The 22,780-nt window shown below is 44.6% G+C and overlaps 2 protein-coding genes across 3 annotated transcripts in view; one reads left to right on the top strand and one right to left on the bottom strand.

The window, feature by feature from the left end:
- Nucleotides 1-22,780, bottom strand: part of Rapgef6 (Rap guanine nucleotide exchange factor 6) — a 449,393-nt gene that overhangs the window by 117,798 nt on the left and 308,815 nt on the right. The gene's annotated exons all lie outside the window — the stretch shown is intronic.
- Lyrm7 (LYR motif containing 7) lies at nt 826-20,227 on the top strand. Of its 2 annotated transcripts, XR_015631009.1 has the most exons (6): nt 826-1,274; nt 4,740-4,812; nt 7,773-7,843; nt 9,903-9,984; nt 18,683-19,308; nt 20,100-20,227. XR_015631009.1 is itself a non-coding variant. In NM_001134729.1 (5 exon segments), coding segments are annotated over 5 exon segments (315 nt in total). In that variant the 5' UTR covers nt 1,238-1,256; the 3' UTR covers nt 18,754-20,227.

Genomic DNA, 22,780 nt, shown 5'->3' with positions numbered 1-22,780 from the left:
ATATAACAATTTCTAAAATTGACAATTATCCTTCTGTCCTCATAAAGACTTGTTAGGCATGGTATTACACATTTGTAATCCCGGCCTTGGGGAGAGAGAGATGGGAAGATCTCTGAGACCAGGTCAGCCAGTCCAGCCTAACTAGTGAGTTCTGGGCCAAGTCTAGGTAGAAAGCATTCCTGAGGAAAGGTACAGGTTTGGTGGTTGACAACTTTTATTCCAGCACTCCAGAGGCAGGCAGATCTCTGTCTGAGGCCAGCTTGATCTATATAGCAAGTTCCATACCAAACAGGGTTATAGTGACTCCCTGCCTCAAAACCAGACTTTTTTCTCTTTTTGTTTTTTGATTGACATAGTCTCATATAGTCTAGACTGGGGCTGTCCTTGAATTCCTGATGCTCTTGACTTTACCTCCCAAATACTAGGTTTGCAAGTATGTCCCACCACATCCAGCTTAATCTTAATAAACAGCTAATTTTACCTAAAAGTAGCCTAAAATGTTACAGTAATGTTGAAGGCAAACGGTTGTGAAATAGGAGCAAGGTGGAAATTTTTATCCATGCCTGCAAGTCCTAAGTTAAAATGCATATAAATGTTTTATGGTTATTACTATGAAGCTTCTAATAAATTATTTCCTACTTCAACAAAACCAAAGAACGGGGCAAGATAAGTAGGGCAACAATGCAGAGGGGAGGAGACTCTGGGATCAAGCGTGTGAATTCGAGCAGGCAACTCGACCACACCTTCTGGGGGAATAATTAAGTGAATGTACAAACAGAACGTTCAGGATTCAGCGTTCTGATATGTATGGACTGTAGTTGTTAGGATTTAGCATTTGTTTGCTCACGTTTCCAAGCAGTCAGTCTCAGCCGGGAAACGTTAAAATAAAGACACTTAAGAGACGACCCACGCCCTTAAACAAGAGATAAAAACGAGCAGGTTCCGAAGCCACCCATTAATAACCGTTGTGCGCGCGCGCCACACTAGGCGCGGCGGAAGAGACTCTGCCCTTAAAAGACATGGCTTCCCGGTTACTTCCGTCTTCCTGTCCATAATTTGGCTCCGCGGCTTCTCGCGGTTTTATACTTGGATTTGCTTAGCAAACGTCTGGCCTTCCTTCTGCGGGGAGGGCGGACTAAGAAGGATATACTGCATTCTGATTGGTTGCTATGCGGAGCGTCTCCGGCTGTGCCCGGGCCGTGATTGGTTGCCAGGAGGGGGCGGCTTCAGAGGCGGAGTCAGCGGCGTGGGCAGCCATGGGTCAGCCAGCCAAGGTGACAGGCCCGGGAAGAGGGTGTAGGGATGCTTGAGGCTCAAGACCCCGGCAAGGGAGGGAGGCGACCCCGAGGGCTGAGAGTGGAGGAGGGTAACAACCTTCAGGGGTGATGAGTAGTAGAGGGTGACGATTTCGAGGGTATTGAGATGACCCGATGGACCGTGAATGGAGGAGGGTGAAAGCCATGTAGGAGACTGAGTGGTGAGGATGACTACTGCGAAGGACGGTAGTGGAGAAGGGGGACAGTAAGTGAGGAGGGAGAGGATCACGAGGAGCGGTGAGCGGAGTGGGGTGAGAGCTACATGGGACAGTGAATGAGGAGGATGCCTGGACTATGAAAGGTGGTGAATAGAGGTGACTGGTGACCATAAACCGATCATCTTTGCCTTTTTTTTTTTCTATTCTTTTTTTTCGGAGCTGGGGACCGAACCCAGGGCCTTGCGCTTGCTAGCCAAGCGCTCTACCACTGAGCCAAATCCCCAACCCCCATCTTTGCCTTAATAAAGAAGTCCTGCAGTAGGAAGATTATAAACAATTAATAAAATCGGAAGAAGTCCTTCAAATTAATAAACAGCATGTTTTGTGAACCTATAACTAGGAATTAACTTACCTAGAGGAACACAAAAGTCTCTAGAGGGGGAGAGGGAGCGTTGCTGAGCCTACTTGTTCATGGCAACATAGATCTTGTCTCGAAATAAAAGAATCACAAGGACAAGGCAAAGACCTGAAGTTTGATTAAGAATTTGGAGGAGCCCACGCTGGCTTCCAATCCACATCAATCTTCATGCTAAGTGCTGGGATTATAACTGAATCACTACACCCAGCTACTTTTTGCATCTGAAAAGAAGTTTCTTAGTAGGTCTGGTTGTATTTTAACTTACAGTTGGAGCCCTTGATTAGCCTTTTCAAGGCTCTGGCCTCCATGCCCAACACTGCATAAATAATAAGTAAAAAATATTATTTATTCACTTCAATGTAATATTGGTTTTAATATTCTTGTGGTAATAAAGATCACATTTTCTTTTAAGATAATTTATTATTATTATTTTATGTGCATGTGTGGTACTCAGCAAGGCCAGGAGAGGGAGTCAGATTCCCTGGAACTGAAGTTACAGGGAGTTGTCAAGCTGCCATGTGGCTGATGGGAAGAACCTTGGTCTTCTGTGAGAGCAACCAGTGCTTTAACCTCAGAGCCATCTCTCCAGCCCCCATTTTCTTTATATTGGGATAATGGTCTTAAATTAGTTGTGGTGTTTTGTATTAATGGTTATCCCCCCTCCTCACCCACAAGAATTACTACTGGGTTTGCAGGTGTGTGCCTAGACACCTAGTCTGTGTGTGTGTGTGTGTGTGTGTGTGTGTGTGTGTGTGTGTGCGCGTGCGCGCGCATGCATGCGTGCTGCCCTGTATTTTCATGGGTTCTGAGGATCCAAACTCTGGTCTTTACTCTTGCAGAATCACTGAGCCATCTCCCTAGCCCTAAATCTAAAGTGGATTTTCTATCTTTTTTTTTTCTTTTAAATTTATGTGCATTAGTGGTTTTTTTTTTTTTTGCCTGCATTCATGTCTGTGTGAGGATGTCAGATCCCCTGGATCTGCAGTTGCAGACAGTTATGAGCTTGCTCGTGGGTGCTGAGGATTGAACCCAGATCCTCCAGTAGAAGAACAAGTGCTCTTAACCGCCGAGCTACCTCTCCGACTTCGAGACTTTCAGACATGTATATCAGTCTTAGGTTCATTCCGATTCCGTCCCCTCCAGTTTCTCAGCTGTCCTCACCGCTGCTCCTTTCTAATTTCATGTATTATCAAAATGTCAGGCTTGTGTGCTCTCCCGTCCCTGTCCCCGCCCCACTCCCAAGTACTCAGGATGCTGAAAAGTCTTGGCATTCCTTCCATTTTTCATTTCAGAAATTGTACTCAGGCTTTCCCTATGCTATCTGAAACATCTTCCCGGGCTCTTAGGGTAGAATATGTTCCTGATCATGTGTGGAGGAGTCAAGAGGAGATGAAAGGAATAGTTGAGAGAGAGCTAGAAACCCATGCAGAAGGGCAGAATTCAGCCCCTTCCCACATTAGGTTTTTGTCAGGATGATCATTAAGGCTTTTGTTTTGAGGGAGTTGTTGAGACAGGCTCTCAGGAAACCGAGATTGGCCTTGAACTCACCACATAGCAGAGGCTGACACTGAGCTGATCTTCCTGTCTCCACCTCACGAGTACTGGATTTGCAGATACAAACCACCGCTCGGCTTAGAAGATTAGCTGTTTTCACTGTTGTTTGTTTCATAAAACAGTTTTTTAATGAGTTGTAGATGGAGCCCAGGGCCTTACCTGAGCTAGGATGCAAACTCTGTCACTAGGTTGTACCTCCAACTGCTGCTTTAAAAAAAAATATTATACGTCAGTGTGCATGTGCATGTGGGCATGTGTGTGCAAGTGCAAATGCCTGCAGAGGCCACAACCACTTGAGGTGGATGCTGGGCTCCAAGGAACAGAGCTGACGCCCAGGAGAGAACAGTAAATGCTCCCAAGCACTGATCCGACTTCCCAGCTGCTCTTTCTGTTGTTGTTGTTGTTGGTTTGGGTTTGGCTTGGGGGGGGTAGTGGCAAGTTAGTTCTAGTTAGCAGTCAGACTGTTTTGTTCTTTAACTTAAAGAAAAATAATGCTCGGAAGTTACTTTGCAAGCCCTGGCTTTGACTGCCTATTCTGAGAAGTAGTTTTCAGAAACAGAGAGAAGCTGGGTGTTGGTGGCTCAGTCCTTTCATCCCAACACTTGGGAGGTAGAGGCAGGCTGGTCTCTGAGTTCCAAGCAGGACAGCCAAGGCTACACAGAAAAACCATGTCTCAAGAAACAAATGGACAACAACAACAAAAGCCACATGCCACAGAAACAAATAGAAAATGAATACTGTTTACTGTTTCTAAATATAGTAATTCTAAATGTTATGTAAAGTGATTTTTTTCCTTACGCATAAAATCTGTTTTATTTTATTTTATTTTTTCTTTTCTTTTTTTCGGAGCTGGGGACCGAACCCAGGGCCTTGCGCTTGCTAGGCAAGTGCTCTACCACTGAGCTCAATCCCCAACCCCAAAATCTGTTTTATTTTTATCTTTGTGTGTGTGTATGTGTGTGCTCGTGTGTACTTGTGTGTGAGCGTGTGTGTGTGTGTGTGTGTGTGTGTGTGTGTGTGTGTGTGTATTAGTCCTTGCCTTTCCCCTTGTTTGAGGCAGGGGCTCTTGTTTGCCCAGGCCAGGCTAGCTGGCCCTTGAGCTCCTGGGACTCCCCAGTGTCCCCGCTGTCCTCTTACTACAGGCACACAAAGATCAGGGGTTTGTGCCACTATGGTCGCTTTTTAATATGGATTTCAGGGATTTGCACTCAGCTCAGCTGCTCATGATCATGAAACATATCCTTTATGTACCGAGCCATCTCCTCAGTCTGGAATTCTCCTTTTTCTTAATAGGTTTTACAGCTCTTTAAAACACTGCACAGGACCAGACAACAAGTTTTTAAAAACGATAAGAGGGCATTGGAAGGTAAATATGTCTTTCACTCCTATAGAGCAGATCACGCTGCTCTTGTTGTTGTTTTCTTATTTTATTTTGCAGAGCTCGGAATTGAGCTTACATCGTACACATGCAAGGCAAGCTCTCTACCATTGAGCCAGGCAGCCAACCTGAGCCAGGATCTTAAAATATCCCAGGCTGGCTTTGAACTTGCTTTTATGGAGGATGACCTTGAACTCCTGATCCTCCCATCTGAGGTGTGAGTCCCCACACCTGGGGCACATCCATTCTTAGCTGACTGCTCTTGTATTCTGACTTTGTGGAATGACCTTTACCTGACGTTCCGTAAAGATCCATTTACGTTAGGCTTATGGGAGAACGCTTACTATGTATAAAGATCAAGTTTTCATATAGAATCAGTGAAAAGGGAAGGGGCCGGTCAGATTTAAGGTTCTGCCTAGTCCCACTTCTCTGCTGTATAACCTGATTTCCCATCAGTAGAGCTGGGTGCTGCTGTGTTGTTTGTGCCCGGGTAAAGTGTCCATGCAGCCGTGAGAGAGCCCGGCATGGCGAGGCGGCATGACTCCTGACTCAGCATCTCTGTGTTTGAAGTGGTTTCAGGATCATCTGGAAGTCACAGCCCTAGACCTCGGGCTCTGCATTAGTCTTGTTGCTTTCCATCCACCATGAATTTCCAAACCTTCCTAAGAGGGCCCTGGATAAAGCATTCCAAGGAAATCAGATTTCGTCATTTCTTTTTTTTTTTTTTTTTTTTGGTTCTTTTCTTCGGAGCTGGGGACCGAACCCAGGGCCTTGTGCTTCCTAGGCAAGCGCTCTACCACTGAGCTAAATCCCCAACCCCTCGTCATTTCTTTTAAGTGTTGATTTTTATTATTTTTACTTGTGCGTGTGGCATGCCCACAGACGCCAGATGCACAGGCTTCCTGGGAGCTGGAGTCACCAGCAGTTGTGAGTCGGCTGGTACAGGGGCTGGGAGCCACACTCGGGTGCTCTGCAGCCGCAGGAGCCCTCAGCCCCTCCCTTGCTGTAGAAATAGTTTCCTGTACTTCAGAAACCCCTAACAGTTCTCAGGTCTGTGAGGTAATTATAATCCCAACCTTTGCAGATCAGAAAACCGACAAAATACATTAGCCAGCAGTAGAACCGAGGGATAGTCACCCTAAGTGTGTGATCCCAGAAGGCAGACTCTCTAAAAATGTGCATGGGTGTCTTGCCTACTTGCCTTATGTGCACCCCTTGGGTGCTTGGTGACCTGGGAAGCCCAAAGAGGGTGATGGATCTGGAGCTACCCCTGAGCCATCTCTCCAGCCTCCACCAAGGCCAGACTCTTACCACCTCACATACCGATGAAGATCAGCACCGACGGAGGCTTCCACAGCAATTTTTTTTCTGTTGACATGGTATATTTTGTTGCTTTAGCCAACGTTTGTTGAATATTTAGTGAGGAACTCATACAGATTGTTCCATTAAAGGCTCCCAACAGGGCAAGCTCCATTTGGTCAGAGTACTGTAAGCTGCCGTGCATGAATGGTCGACATGATCCTGAAAGGGTTTTCTGTGAGCCTAGAACTCAGCGTGTAGACCAGGCTAGCCTCAAACTCACAGAGCACCTCCTGCCTCTGCCGCACTAGTACTTACTCAAAAGGCATGTAGCAACCACACCTAGCAACCTTATCGCTCACCTTTGTGTCAGCCAATGTGCTCAGGATCAAAATCTGTACTAATCCACAATACACACCTACTGTGTGTGTGCAGACATAGGTTACACACTTGTCTGTGCTGATCCTTACCATCATAGAGCGTTTTAGTGGGACGCGGTGGCACATGCATGCAACCCCAGCACTTTTTTTCCGGGGCTGGGGATTGAACCCAGGACCTTGCGCTTCCTAGGCAAGCGCTCTACCACTGAGCCAAATCCCCAACCCCAACCCCAGCACTTTCAAAGCTGAGGGTTCATAAGTTCAAGAACAGCCTGGGCCGTCCAGTGAGACCCTATCTCAAAACCAATAAAGGAAGAAGGCATTACTTTGAATGTTTAGATTTAGAGAAAAAATTTTACCTGGGTTTGGATTTATTAGAATCAGGTAGTGTTAGTTCTATAAGAACACAAATGAAGTTGAAAAGAAGCCAGGCATGGTGGCCTTTAATCCTAGCAGAAGACTGGAGGATCTCCATGGGTTCAAGGACAGCCTGGTCTACATAATGAGTTTCAGGACAGCCAGGGCTATGTTGAGAGACCCTGTCTCGACAGACAGACAGACAGACAGACAGACAGACTGACAGGCAGGCAGGTAGGCAGGCAGGCTGGCAGAGAGGGAGAGGACAAGGGAAAGGGAGAGGGAAAGTTTGGAAACAAAAGTCAGAAAGCAAAGTATTGGAACAGTAAGTTATTTCCATAGATTCCATAAATTCACTCAGAAACAACTTGGTTAATAATACCTTTCTTTCTTTCTTTCTTTCTTTCTTTCTTTCTTTCTTTCTTTCTTTCTTTCTTTTTTTAGTATATAATAGAGTTTATTCAGGGCATGGGGAAGGGAGTTAAGAGGGGCAGAGTGGGGGAGAAGGAGTAGAAGAGTAGAACTGGTAGAGAGAAGGGGAGGGAAGTGGGGAGAGAAGAGACAAAGGGGAAGAGGGGAAGAGCAAGAGGGCAAGAGAGGCCTGCCTGCCTTCCTTCCTTCCTTCCTTCCTTCCTTCCTTCCTTCCTTCCTTCCTTCCTTCCTTCCTTCCTTCCTTCTTCTTTAGACAGAACTTACCATATAGCCCTGGCTGGCCTCAAACTTGCATCTTCCCATCTCACCCTCCTAAGCGCTGCTGTCGCGGTGTGACACCATGCTGCTGCGGTGTGACACCATGCCTGTAACACATATCTCATACTCTGTTTTATGTGGGAAGTAGAGCTTCATCATGAGCAACACTGAAGAACATGTAAGAATCTTAAGTGTTAATTACATGTATTTCTCTCTCTCTAGCAGCCAGAGTAAAGATAAACGAAGAATTCAAAAAACATAAAAACGAGACATCTCCAGAGAAAATAAAAGAGGTGCAGTAATGAGTTTCAATTGCGATGCGGCTGGCTTGTGGTAAAGAGGGGACCGTGGGAATGGAGGCTTATGTGAAGGAAAACCATCACTTTGTGGCAAGAGCCTCCACAGCTGTGAACAACCTGCACTTGTGTGCTGTGGCTCCCCTCCTCAGGGCTGTCTCCTGCCCTGAAAGGTAACAAGGGAGGAGGAAATGCCGTAGCAGCCCTGGTCAAGTCCAGAGGAGCTGAACCCTGGCAGAAGCCGGGACATGCTTTCTTCACTTGAGGCGAGGGACTAAAGATCAGGAGCAAGCATTAGCATTCCCATGATGCAGCACTTCAGAGGGGAATTTTTGGCTCTTTCATCAGAGGTAGACTTTAAAATATCTTCCTGGGGCTGGAGAGATGTCTCAGCAGGTTAAGAGTGCTGGCTGCTCCTCCCTGGTTCAATTCCCAGCACTCCCAAGGCAGCTCCCAGCTGTCTAACTCCAGTTCTCAGGGATCAGACACCCTCACACAGACGTACATGCAGGCAAAACACCAATGCACGTGAAATGAAAATAAATAAATTTAAAAAATTTTTCCTATCATGGCGTTGGTGCAAACAGCCATAATAAGTATTTTGGTTACTTGATCGAGGTGAAGAAGCTCTTGTGACACTAGCTGCGAACCCCTACTGCTCAGTACACGGTCACTGAGAAAGTACACATGAACTCTTTTCCTGTGTCACGCATAACCTGGTGAATACACGTTGCCTTTATCCTGCCTTTTCTGTGTCTCACGTTGTATAAAGGTGGGGAAGGACCCCTTAGGAAAAGGGACACAAAACAGAGCTGGGCAGGGCGGAGTGATTGTGTCCTTCTAGCACTCAGGAAGTGAGGCTGGAGACTCAGGAATCCAGGGTCAGCCCAGGGTACATATTGAGGCACTGCCCGGAAAAAGAAGTAAGGAAATAAAATTACTTGCGGGGATACTTATGGTGTGAAGAATTGATTTGGTAAAGGAGAAAATACAAATGAGAGAAATATCTCCCATATTTAATAGCACTTATACAAGTGAATAAAATATTAGGTAAAAATACTTTTTTGTTTGTATTGTTTTTTCGAGGCAGGGTCTCACTATGTACTTCTAGCTGCCTTGGAACACTATGTAGACAAGGCTGACCTTGAACTCACTGGGATTGCCTGCCGTTGCCTCTAGAGTGCTGGGACTAAAGGTGAGTGCCACCATGCCCAACACATTTAAAAACATAACTGGGGCTGGAGAGGTGGCTCAGTGGTTAAGAGCACTGAGTTCAGTTCGCAGCAACCACATGGTGGCTCTCAATCATCTGTAATGAGATCTGATGCCCTCTTCTGGTGTGTCTGACGACAGCTACAGTGTATTCATATATAATAAATAAATAAATCTTTAAAAAAAAAAAGACAGCTCCCACTACTATCTCATAGCATAGAATACCTCTTTAAAAAAACACAACAAAACTCATTACTAGAAAGGGACCTGTAAAACCGGTTTTCTTTTTTTCTTTTCTTTTCTTTTCTTTTCTTTTTTTTTTCTTTTTCTTTTTTTTTTTTTTTTTTTTTTTTTTTTGGAGCTGGGGACCGAAACCAGGGCCTGGCGCTTGCTAGGCAAGCGCTCTACCACTGAGCTAAATCCCCAACCCCAAAAACCGGTTTTCAAAACCAATGCAGGGGCTGGGGATTTAGCTCAGTGGTAGAGCCCTTACCTAGGAAGCACAAGGCCCTGGATTCGGTCCCCAGCTCCGAAAAAAACAAAAAAACAAAACAAAACAAAAAAAGAATCAAAACCAATGCAGCCTTACGAAAGCACTCTTTTTTTAAAAAAACCTTTTTTTAAAAAGATTTATTTACTTCATGTATGTGAGCACACCGTACCTGTCCTCAGACACACCAGAAGAGGGCATCGGGTCCCATTACAGATGGTTGTGAGCCACCATGTGGTTGCTGGGCATTGAACTCCGTACCTCTGGAAATTTCTCCAGCCCACGAAAGCACTCTTAATCTTAGAGGTTACTCTGTTTGATTGGTTTTTGTTTTCTATTTGATTTTCTTAACAGATGCTGAAAATAGGTTCTGATGTTGAATTATTGCTCAGAACATCTGTTATTCAAGGAATCCACACTGACCACGACACACTGCGTAAGTAAAGTGGGAGAAAATGACTGCTGTCATGTTTCAAAATAGTGAACAATTACTGTACCTTTGTCTGGATTCTAGTTTTTATTAATTTTTTAAGGTTTTTTGTTTTTTTGAGAAACGGTTTCACTATGTAGCCCAAACTGTCTTAGAGCTTACTGTGTAAATCAGGCTGGCTTCTCTGAGTGCTGGGATTAAAGGTGTGACCACACCCCCCATATTGGCATTACAATTTGAGTTGACACCAAGGATTAAACAAATTCTCATGCTTACAAGCCAAGTGGGTTTTTGTTTTTGTTTTTGTTTTTGTTTTCTTTTTTTTTTTTTCTTTAAACTAGCTGAGCCATTTCCTTGGCTCCCTCTTTTTTTTTTTTTTTCGGAGCTGGGGACAGAACCCAGGGCTTTGCGATTGCTAGGCAAGTGCTCTACCACTGAGCTAAATCCCCAACCCCTTTAAGTTTATTTTTTTATTTTTTTTTTAAAAACATTTATTTATTTATTATGTATACATCATACAGCTTTCTGCCTGCATGTATGCAACTACAGGCCAGAAGAGGGCACCAGACCTGATTATAGATGGTTGTGAGCCACCATGTGGTTGCTGAGAGTTGAACTCAGGACCTCAGGAAGAGCAGACAGTGCTCTTAACCGCTGAGCCATCTCTCCAGCCCCTTAAGTTTATTTTTTTATTTTTTTTTAATCTTTTTTTTAAAGATTTATTTATTTATTCCATGTATATGAGCACACTGTCACTGTCAGACCAGAAGAGGGCATCGGATCCCATTACAGATGGTTGTGAGCCACCATGTGGTTGCTGGGAATTGAACTCATGTCCTTAGGAAGAGCAGTCAGTGCTCTTCACCACTGAGCCATCTCTCCAGCCCCCCTTAAGTTTATTTTTGTTGGGGTTTTTTTTGTTTGTTTTTTTTTTCAAGACATGGTTTCTTTGTGTAGCCCTGGCTGTGTGAAACTTGCTCTGTAGATCAGGATGGCCTTGAACTCACAGAGATTTGCCTGCTCTGCCTACCAAGTGCTGGAATTAAAGGGGTACACGACCACCTCCAGTCAACCATTTTTTAAAAAAGATTTATTTATTTATTATATATACACTGTAGCTGTCTTCAGACACACCAGAAGAGGGCATCAGATCTCATTACAGATGGTTGTGAGCCACCATGTGGTTGCTGGGCTTTGAATTCAGGACCCACTGAGCCATCTCTCCAGCCCCATTTTTTAAAAAAGATTTATTTATTCTGTATACAGTGTTTTGCCTGCATATACACCTACAGGCCAGAAGAGAGCACCAGATCTCACTCTAAATGGTTATGAGCCACCATGTGTTTGCTGGGAACTGAACTCAGAACCTCTGGAAGAACAGTCAGTGCTCTTAACCTCAGCCATCTCTCCAGCTCCCAGCCAACCATTTTTATATAATTATATTTATTAACTTTTCTGGCATCATTTATTATCAACCCAGACTTAGCCTATTCCTTTACTTTTTATTCTTTAATTAGTTATTTTAGTTAGAAGGATTGCAATTATAGGAAATGTACTTAAGAATCTGTTGTCTCAGGACTCCTTCTGGAGTGTTAGCAAAATCTCATTGTGGGTTACAACTTGGTGTGTGTGTGTGTGTGTGTGTGTGTGTGTGTGTGTGACACATGCACCTACATAATACATACAAGAGGAGGTCAGAGGATAGTCTTTAACATGGGTATAAGAGATTCAATTTGGGATGCCAGGTTTGGTGTCACGTACCTTTATGCATTGAGCCATCTCACAGGCCCCTTAGTATTTGTCTGCTAACTAAGAAAGCATGAACACCCAGTTAGTTAGTGTAGCACAGAATATTCTCTTTACAAAGTACCTTCTGTCTACTTGTCTAGAGGAGTTTTGCCTTTTTGTTTTTTATTGACTTAAAGGAATTCTTGTGTGTTCTAAATACAAACCTTTTGTTGGATATGTGTATTCTAAGGACCTTGTACTTGTGGCTTTTCTCTTTGAGGAGTTCCTTATTTTAATATGGTCTAGTTGACCCATTTTTCTTTTATGGTGGGTACTTTTAGATCCTGTTGTAGAAGCTTTAAATATCAAGCAAGGTCATGGATGGACGCCTCCATGCTTTGTTCCAAAAGGTAGCTTTTGGTTATCTACTAAAGTTGGATTGTGCGTTTTAAGAGCAGTCAGTACCCCCTCCTCCCACTGCGGGATGGGCTTCCACAGCAGACTAGATGACCGAACCACGCAAAGGACCTTTGATTACTCTCACTCCAAACGAACAGGAACTCAAGCCTCTGCGCCTTTGCAGCCGCACTGCACAAGGCTGGGCTTTGATTTTGTCTTCCCGAGTTTCTCCTGGTGTAGAATTAGCATATCCTCCTCCTCTCCCTCTACAGGAAGGCAGCATCTCATACATTCCTTCTTCTTATCGTCGTTTTGTTTTTATCTATTTATTTTCAAGATACGGTCTCTCTGTGTAGCACTGGCTGTTCTAGAACTTGTTATGTAGACCAGACTGGCCTCAAATTCCAAGAATCTGCCTGCTCTGTGTTGGAATTAAAGGTGTGTTATGCTAACAGGCCCGGCCTAGTAGCTCCTGTTTCTTGAAATCACTTACAGAAAACCCATCAGTTTCCTGGGCAACTTGTAGCAGATCTGCAAGCCTCACCTGATTGTTTAAGATGACTTTCAAGATTGGTCCCTTTGTTTTGGAGCTGGCTGCTTGGAGTGAAATCTTAGAGGCATTCTTCTCATTCTAGCCCAGTCATCGGGCTGTCACTAGGACTTGGCAGCTGTGATTAGTATCTAGTCCAATCCCAGAGACTCACAACTGAGCTTTCCTCACGGCTGTGACTTCCTGGTCAGAACTTGTACAGCTTCATAGCCAGGAGTCTTTGTAAGATAATGGAGGGCTGTAACTTTGTGGTAAAGTAGAAACAATAGCAGCCAATTTCGGAGATTCTTAATACCACTTAACAGTGTTGAAGACTGAAGGTTAAGGTGACCAACAGACAGCTGCTTTGGCTGTAGCCATGGTGACAAGTGTTTTCCCACAGCCTGGAGGCTTGGAGACAGGAACTTATTTTGGAGCTGCAGAAGTCTGGACTTCTCAAACCAGTACTTTTCTGATAGGGGACATGTCTGTCAGCGCTGGCATCTTCTAAGTCTGCCATGATTTCCAAGTAACATGTATATTAAGAGGGTCTCTGAGCAAGCAGCTGTTGTCAAGCATCCTTCAGAGAAGACCACTTGAACACAGGTTGAGACAGTAAGAAGACTTCATTAGCTGGCTGGCAGCTGCACCGGGTGTTCAGTCCCCGGCTTTTCTCAGGGTGGACTTTGAAGCAAAACAAGCAAAACACCAAAAACCAAAACCAAACCAAAACAAGACAAAAAAACCCACATCCTGGGTTGACACACCTTATTTAGGGACTTTCCCAGAGCTGTGGACTTTGATGGATGAAGTCCTTGCGTTTGTTGTGGCAGACGCTGCTGCCTATGACCTGGGTCCAGACCTGAATGGCACGCCCATCATGGCGTCTGAGCTGAAATCTGCTCCACAACCATGACAGTTCGTGCTGAGAGTTTCACATCCTGCACATCACTTCCCTTCAGTTTCTCTGCTTTTGAGCTGCTTTCTGGTCGGGACAGTTGCGCCTCGCCTTCTCCGATAGTAAAGTACGTGAACGCCACAAATGTTAAATGGACCCTCTCCTGAGTGCCAAAAATCGCAGAGGCCATTACTAAAAGATGACTGTCTTTAGTGCTTAAAATCAGGTCAAGATGCTTGCCTGTGGCTTCTTGTTTCCGGAAACAACTGGAAACAGACTTGAAGTTTATAGTTTGGGGGCAGGTTATATTGCTAAGAAACCCAGGCTTGTCTAGTTTACTTCTACTCTTGAAGCCGTCTCCGGTCTCCTGAGCTCAGATGAGCAGGAAGTGGGCTGTGAAATCTTCTGAAGCCCCCCAAAAAGGCCATCTTCCCCCAAATCGCCATCCCCCCAGGACAGGAAGTGGCTCAGAGGCTAGTGCTGGATTCTGTGTGGTGGAGTGCGTCAGAGGGGATTTGAGCCTATTGAAATAAGATTTGGTAGTGCCAAATTGGCAGGCTGAGGAGTTATTCCATTACCAAGTAGTTGTTATCTTTTCCTATCTCGGAGATGAGGATTTTCTGTGTGGCCCGGCCACTGCCATGATTCCCAATCTCACGTTTTTATTCTCCATCCCATCGTTTATGTCTAACTGAAGTGAGGTCAGTGTTTACCGTGTGAGCCAATGGGTAGAGCCCGCCACCCCACTAACCAGAGCCTCATGAGTCCTTGAGAGGCTTTGGGGACAGGTTTAGTATATGAGAGTGTTCTGTCCAGAGGGGGACGTCAGGAAGATAGATGCTCTGGCGTCTTTGATAAGCACCTACCTACTTTGTGTTATTTCCACTGAAGCCATTGTTTTGTTGAAAAGGAGTGGGCTGGGTGGGGCTCCCCTTCTGCCCTTTGCCCTTCCTGCCTGCGAGCAAATGTGGCAGAGGCTGAAGGGAAGGCAGACTGCTGTTCACCTAGTGCGCAGACAGGGAGAGAAGAGCCTAGGTTCTCAGCAGCACCGAGGACTTGTACTAGCTCAGACCTCCATGTTTCAAAAGAGAAGAAAACTAAGTCTCTCCCCCTTTATATAAATTTTTATTTTTGGTTTCTCTGTGTAATAGCTCTGGCTGTCCTGGAACTCACTCTGGCTGGCCCTGAACTGTAAATTCTTTTATTAAACCATTGTTTGGTGAACTTCTGGTTATTCAAAGCTGAGCATAATCTTAAGTAATATTGATAGGTTTAGTAATTTATTCTTCAATTAATAGCTCAGATTCTTGTATTTTTACTATAAAAAACATTTGTGAATCCTTATGTTATAGAGTGTTTTGAGACAGGGCTCTCTACTACGTAGCTCTGGCTGCTCTGCATTTGCCCTATAGACCAGGCTGGCCCTGAACTCACAGAGATCCACCTGCCTCTACCTCCCGAGTGCTGGATTTAAAGGTGTACACTACTATGTCTGGCTTGCCAAAGAATTGTCCCTGTTTACCTTTATCTCACTTCTTGATGTGATGTCCAGCATAAAATAGACACATATGTTTGATAAGTGCAATGAATTATTACCGCCGTTACTAAGGAAAACCAACACTGTTCCTTACTTGGATGGAAGCACCAAAGAACCGGTTAAAAATAATTACAAGGGGTTGGGGATTTAGCTCAGTGGTAGAGCGCTTGCCTAGGAAGCACAAGGCCCTGGGTTCGGTCCCCAGCTCCGAAAAAAAGAACCAAAAAAAAAAAAAATTACAAGTCAGAAATAAGCAGAGGCTTTCTCATTTCACGAGCCAGGTTTATCATGGTGCATTATTGTATGTGTGCGGTAGGGTGTTTATGTGCCTTGTCATGATGTGCACATGAGATCAGATGACAGCCTTCCTTCCACCATGTGGGTCCTAGGGATCCAATTCAGGTGTCAGGCTTGGTGACAAGTGTCCTTACCCACTGAGACATCTCATTAACCTCTTTATTAAATAGAAATTTCAGTTAACGTCTAGATTGAGTTTTTTGATGATGTTCTTGTTGACATTTTTTTATTTTAGTGTCTTAGACAGGGTCTCGGGTAGACGTGCTGAACTTGGCTCCCTATCCTCCCCACCCCGACCCTTGTCAGGTGCTAAGGTCTGCAGGTTCCTTAAAATGCTTGGGTGCCGGGTGATGAGACGGCTGCTCTTGCAGAGGACTGAAGCTCAGTTCCCATGGCTCACATTGGATGGCTCGCCCTCACTTGTCACTTTAGCTTTTGGGAGTCTGACTCCTCTTCTGGCCTCCTGAGGCACCATACACATGCATATGCACAACACAGACATAATTCATGTACACAGATAAAAATAAATCTTTAATAAATACTTCAGTATGCATGTATTTTTGTTGTATTGTCTGATTTTTGTTTTATTTTGAGGCCAAGTTCCCAGGTGTTTTGTTTTGTTTTGTTTTGTTTGACACCCTGGCTGCTCTGAAACTCACTCTGTAGATCAGGCTGGCCTCAAACTCAGAGATCTGCCTGCATCCCAAGTGCTGAGGTTAAAAGCACACAGCAGTGCTGCCTGGCTTTGTTTGTTTGTTTGTTTGTTTTTGTTCTTTCGAGACAAGGTTTCACTATGTAGCTCTGGCTGTCCTGGAACTTGCTATGTAGACCAGGCTAGCCTCAAACTCAGCTCTACCTCCCTGTCTGTCTTCTGAGCGCTGGGGATAAAGGTGTGAGCCATCAGACTCAGTCCCCTGAGTCTGTTCCTTGGATATAAAGGACAGTCCTTAACCACAGTTTAATTATCAGAACTAGGGTATTAATGTAATACCCTTGTTTAAATTTATTTCTTTCGTCCTAACAAGGCCTTTCGTTTCTGTTTTCGTTTGTTTATTTGTTTTTGAGACAGGATTTCTCTGTATAACCCTGGCTATTCTGGAACTCACCCTGTAGACCAGGCTGGCCTCTCAGATTTGCCTGCCTCTGCCTCCAGAACTCTGGGACTAAAGGCGTGCACGCCGCCACCACCCAGCTAATAAGGCCCTTTCTTTTTTCTTTTTTTTTTTTTTTTTTTTTTTTTTTCGGAGCTGGGGACTGAACCCAGGGCCTTGCGGTTGCTAAGTAAGCGCTCTACCACTGAGCTAAATCCCCAACCCCCAGTAAGGCCCTTTCTTGTAGGAGGAAACCCTTTCCCCTGTGGTCCAGGGTGCTACTGAGTTTCCTGAGTGTGATACAGTTGCTTGTCTTTTTTTTTTTTTTTCCTTTTTCTTTTTTTGGAGCTGGGGACTGAACCCAGGGCCTTGGGCTTCTTAGGCAAGCGCTCTACCACTGAGCTAAATCCCCAACCCCAGTTGCTTGTTTTTTTATAACTACATCTAAAGATTGTAGTCAGGTTCTGGGAGCAGTGGTTTTGTGTGTGTGTGTGTGTGTGTGTGTGTGTGTGTGTGTGTGTGTGTGTAGCAGGGGTGGCATTTTGGCATTTGCTCTTTTTGACACAGAATTTCATGTAGCCCAGGCTGGCCTAAACTCCGTCTGTAGCTGAGGATGACCTTGACTTGTGATTCTCTTTTCTCTACCCTGAGCACCAGGGTTAGACGTCTGTATCACCACACCAGCTGGGCTGAAGGAGCTCCTTGTGCATGTAGGCCAGCACTTTACTAACCCAGCCACACCTCCACCCTGCTTCTGTTGAGTCAGGTTTAACTAGGTTTGTCTGGAACTCGTTGTAGCTCAAACTGTACTCAGAGTTATGGTGATCCTCCCGTCTTGTCCTCCGAACTGTTAAGATTACAAGTGTGGGCCACCACACTGAGCCTCTGAGGATGGCCTAGCTGGGTCCTGCTCTTCCCAAGAAAGGGGGATTGTTTTTTCTTTTAGTTTTTTCAGTGTTGACTATTGAACCTAGGACCTTTGAGACAGGGTCTCACGGTCGCTTAGACCTGCCATGGTCATGCTAGGTACTGCAAGCAGCCTTGAATGCAGATCTCACTGTCTTGTCTGTGATTCCTGGGGTTATAGGCAGGCACCAGCAGATGTGGGCAGTTTTGTCCTCTTTTTTCCTTCTTCATTTTTACATGTTTGTGGGCACATGTGCATGTGCATCCCTGAACCTTATAGTGGGAATTGTCCTCTTCCTTTTCCTTCCTTGAAGCAGGGTTTCTTGGTTAAGCACACAGTTCCCTGATAAACCTCGTCTTCCTAGGAGATCTGAACTCTTACTTAGTATAGTGAGCACTTTAACCAAGGAATGATCTCTGAGGGCCCCAAATTCTGTATTTTAAGAATTTTATCTTGACTCTCTCAAACTGTCTTGCCTAGGAGTCAGCAGTTGGGGACACTGCTGTCACTGTGTGTCTCAGTGGGGACACTGCTGTCACTGCCATGAAGGCTCCTCTCTGCCTCAGACTGTCGTTCATACCACAGTCAGCATTCTTGGCTCCTGCCCAGTAAATTTTCGGTAGCATTCCCTCAGTGGTATATCTGAAGACTCCTTCAGTGAGGAACCATTGTTCTAGGAGAGAGGGTGTAGGTCAGTGATAGAGTACACACTCCACATCGTGTGAGGCCCTGGGTTTGGTCCCCTGCACCAAAACAAGAAGGAAGAGAGGGAGGGAGAAGGGACGTTATGGGAGAGGAACCATTCTGTAAACGTGGACTGTCTAAATTACAATAGTGATGGCTTGCTTTCTATAAAAATTTTCAAGTAGCCAGGCATGGTGTGATACACCTATAATCCCATCATTGGGAGGTGCATGCTACCTGGAAAATTCAAGGCTAGCCAGAGCTACATGAGATCCTGTCTTAAAAATCATTCGTAGGTGACATTTTTTAATTAGCAATTGGCAGATGGCCATTAATGTGTTTTTTAGCTTAATTCCGTTCAGTTGTTTGTTAGTCATGTGTAATTAATGATAAAGGACTTGGCTGTATGTTTTTTGTAACATGAATGAGGGTCTTATTAGAGTCAAAGATTTCACCTCAGACATCAACTGAAATTAAATGTCTCGAGAAGGGTTATCTTCACGCTTCCCAAATTAGACAGCTCTCGGTTAGAACTTGTTGGGGAAGTGGATGTGCTGGCTCCTGGGTCTAGTTTAAGGATCAGTAGTGACTGGAGTTCTAATGTCTTAACCACTTCTCTCTCTGTTCCTTTTAGAACTGGTCCCCAGGAAAGATCTTCTTACAGAAAATGTGCCGTACTGTGATGCACCAACCCAGAAGCTGTAAAGCTTCCAGGATAAAACCCGCTTCTGCTCCTTCCCACTTTAAATATATGCCTGGCAAAGTCCTGATGCACATGATTCTCTGTGAAACGGCACGTTGCAAATGAGCGGCAGGCTGAGGGCTACAGAGCACTGCCATGCTCTGAGGACATAGACGTGCGTGTCACTGACAGGCAGCCCTTACGGGCGACTGAATGCTTGGGGAGGTGGGACACTCCTCTCTTTCCCTTTGGTAGGTGTTTTGGTCTTACCAAAGCTGTTTGCGGATGAAGCACTTTACCAAGTTGGTGACTTTTCATCTCATGGGAAACACACCTGCTAAATATAAAATGCTACATTAGATGGATGTTTAATCCCCAAAATGTTGGTAAAAAAATTAACATTTTTCTGCCAGCTCTCTACTGAAAGCAGCCATTGTTTCCCAAAGTCCCGTGGTTATTTCTGTGGCAGACAAGTAATTATGTAGTGTATTTCTCGGCATTCTTATGAAGACAACTCTCCCCTTTCTGTTTTGTATGCATGGGTGTTTTGCCTGCATAAATGTCTATGCAGTGTGTGTGTGCAGTGCCTGCAGAGGTCAGGAGAGGGTATTGGATCCCCTGGAGTTATAGATGGTCACGAGTTTCCTAGAAGAGCAACCAGTGCTCTAAAGTACTGAGCTCTCTCTAGCCTCTATAAAGTCATTTTAAACAGTCTTCTGAAGTTAGATAGATGAAATATCAAAGTAACTCTGGGCCACTATAGAATAAGACATCCTAACATTTTTAGGAAGTAGTGGCCCTCTGTCAGGTGGCTGTGGTCTTCATAGAATTAGCTGTATTTAGTTTACAGTTAGACTTTACTGAGAGGTGCTGTAGATGACCAAATTCTCTTTCTCCCCCACCCCGTCTCTTTCTCTCTCTCCCTCTTTCCCTCTCTCCCTCTCTCCCTCTCCCACTCTCCCTCTCTCCATCTCCTTCTCTCCCTCTCTTTTGAGACAGGATCTCCCTGTGCCGTCCTAGCCTTGAACTCTCAGATCCAATTGCCTCTGCCCCCCCAGTGCTTTACATAATCTGATCTCCAGTGCTCCAAATAGATAAACATAGTAATAATAATTGGACTTTATCACAGTTAAAAACATTTGCATAACTATTAGTGAACAATTGCAGATGAGGTGATGTCTGTCATATATCTGATGACTTTATACAATATATGTTACCAGGGATGTAAAAAGAGTTATCAGACCATATAAAGAACTTCAAGTATAAGAAAGCAAGCAGGGGCTGAGACTGCTCAGAGGTCAACAACTCTGCTCTTCCTTAGGACCTGAGTTCAGTTCCTAGAACCCTTGTCAGGTAACTCCATCTCCAGGGGATCCAGTGCCCTCTACTGGCCTCCGAGGGCACTGCATCATAAGTATAAACTCAAACCAACAGTAACATACATACACATAATAAAGAAATCTTGAAGCAAGCAACAATTAAAAAAAATTAAAACAATTATTTCGTGTTTGTCGGTGTCTTGCTGCTTTGTGTGTCAGCTTACCACTTGCATGCCCGGTGCCCACAGAGACCAGAAAACTCCCTAGAACTGGAGTTACAGAGGAGGGTTGTGAGCTGATGTAGGGATGCTAGAAATTGAGCTCAGTCATCCGGAACAGCAGCCAGTTTTCTTTTCTTTTCTTTCTTTCTTTCTTTTTTTTTTAAGATTTATTTATTTTTATTTATATGAGTACACCTTCACTGTCTTCAGACACACCAGAAGAGGGCATCAGATCCCATTGCAGATGGTTGTGAGCCACCATGTGGTTTCTGGGAATTGAACTCAGGACCTCTGGAAGAGCAGTCGGTGCTCTTAACCGCTGAGCCATTTCTCCAGGCTCTCACCCCAACTTTAAAGATGATATTTGAACAGATGCTTCATCAGAAAAGATACATAGAAGCTGTCAAGATTGCCAGTCTTGGAATCCACATGATGGAACGAGAGGACCAAATTCTACAAGTCCATCATGCACACACAATCATAATTCTGAATTTTGTATTTTTTGTCTTTTTTAAATCAGGGTTTCTTTGTGTAGCTTTTTCTGTCCTGAACCTCATTCTGTAGACCAGGCTGGCCTCAAACTCAAAGAGATCTCAGTCTGCCTCTGCTCCCAAGTGCTGGGCTTAAAGGCATGCACCATCACTGCCTGGCTTAAATGATTTTTTAGGTGTTTATATTTTACTTGTATGAATGTTTTGCCTCTATATTTATGTGTGGCACTGCATCCCTGTTGTATCCCCTAGGGTTGTGGATGGCTGTTGGCCAATATGTGGGTGCTCGGGTTATAACTAAGGTTCTTGGTAAGAGCAACAAGTGCTCTTAACCACTGAGCCACCTCTCCAGATGCGATTTTTTTAAAAAATATTTGCAAATGACAGATATAGTGTGAGAAGTTGCTTAACATTATCAGATACTAGAAATTAAAACCACAGTGACATACTGATGTGTCCATTAGAATGGCCAATGGATGGTTGACAGTGTCAAGTGTTGTCAAGGATATGACTTTCCTGAGATAGGGTCTCACTATGTAGCCCTGGCTGGTCTGGAACACATCATACTTGCTTTTGTCCTTATTTTATCATTCCCTAGATCCTCTTGGCTCGGGACAGATTCAAGTTTTATTGTGATGGTTGCTTTTGCACTGGTGATGGAACAGCCGAGGGACAACTTACGGGTTCATGTTCATCTTGACTTCATTCCATACCTTAAGGCTGATACCTCAGCGAGACACGGCAGCACACAGCCAACACTTGGCTAAGCCTAGGAGGGGGGTGGGTGGGCAGAACATTAAAATGACTGTTTCTAGTGGCCTACTTGTGCCAATCAGGTTCCACCTCCTAAAGGTTCTACATCCTTCAAAATAGCCCTATGAGCTATGGTAAAAAAATTTTTTTTAAACTGTGGGAGACATTTCAGAGTCAATGTGTGTGTGTGTGTGTGTGTGTGTGTGTGTGTGTGTGTGCTTATGTGTGCACCTGTGATTGCATACATTTATATGGTATAACGCACATGGAAGTCAGAATAATTTTGGGCGTTGATTCTCTGGGACTTGACCTTGGCAGCAAGCACCTTTTATTTCTACTGAACCATCTCATTGACCTACATTATATGTATAATTTGAGTTGGAATTGTGAGGGGCTGGGGCTGTAGCTCAGTGGTAGGGGATTTGTATAGTATGTACAAGGCCCGGGGATCAGTCTCCAGTACTGCAAGAAAAACGGATGAAACAGTGAGGATTGATAATTCTGTGCTGAGTCTGGGGATATGGGCTGCAATGTCCCAACAGACTGTGCCTGCCTGTGTCAGGTATCCCAAGGATACCTGGAGATTTCCCTGCTGCTCTAGTAATGTAAAAGAGAGTGCCAGGGATGGGGGAGCTGTTCTATTAGCTGAACGCTTGCTTAATGTGTATGAAGCTCTGAGTTCTATTCCCAGCGCTGCATAACCCAAGTAGTTCCCCGCACTTGGGGACAGGGGTAGAAGATCAGAAGTTCAAGGTCAACACAGCTTCATAGCAGGGTTGAGGCTAGACTATGATGTGAGACCATGTCTCAACAAATGATGAAATAATTTATTAGAATATTGTCTAGGGGGCTGGAGAGATGGCGGTTACGAGTACTGTCTGTTCTCCCACAGGACCCAGGTTCAATTCCCACACCCAAATGGTAGCCTGCAACTGTGTAACTCCAGTTCCCAGTGATCCAACACCCTCACACAGACATACACGGAGGCAAAACACCAGTGCACGTAAAATAAAAATAAAAGTATTTTAAAAATTGTCTATTAAGATATAATACACAATGTGATGTGGTTATACTGTCTTTTATATCCATTTTGAAATTCATTTTGTGTGTGTGCGCGGACACGTATGCGCCTGTGTGTGTGCACATGTGTGGGATATGTGCATGTGAGTGCAGTTGCCTGTGGAGCTAGAGCTGTCAGACCTCCTGGAACTAAGAGTTATGCAAGATCAGAACCAGACTGAGTTGGGTTCTGGGAGCTGGAGTCAG

Source organism: Rattus norvegicus, chromosome 10 (genome assembly GCF_021556685.1).
Source record: "Rattus norvegicus strain SHRSP/BbbUtx chromosome 10, alternate assembly SHRSP_T2T, whole genome shotgun sequence".
Taxonomy (NCBI): Eukaryota; Metazoa; Chordata; class Mammalia; order Rodentia; family Muridae; genus Rattus; species Rattus norvegicus.
The sequence above is the reverse complement of the archived record's forward strand: the minus strand, read 5'-3'. Positions and strand labels throughout refer to the sequence as shown.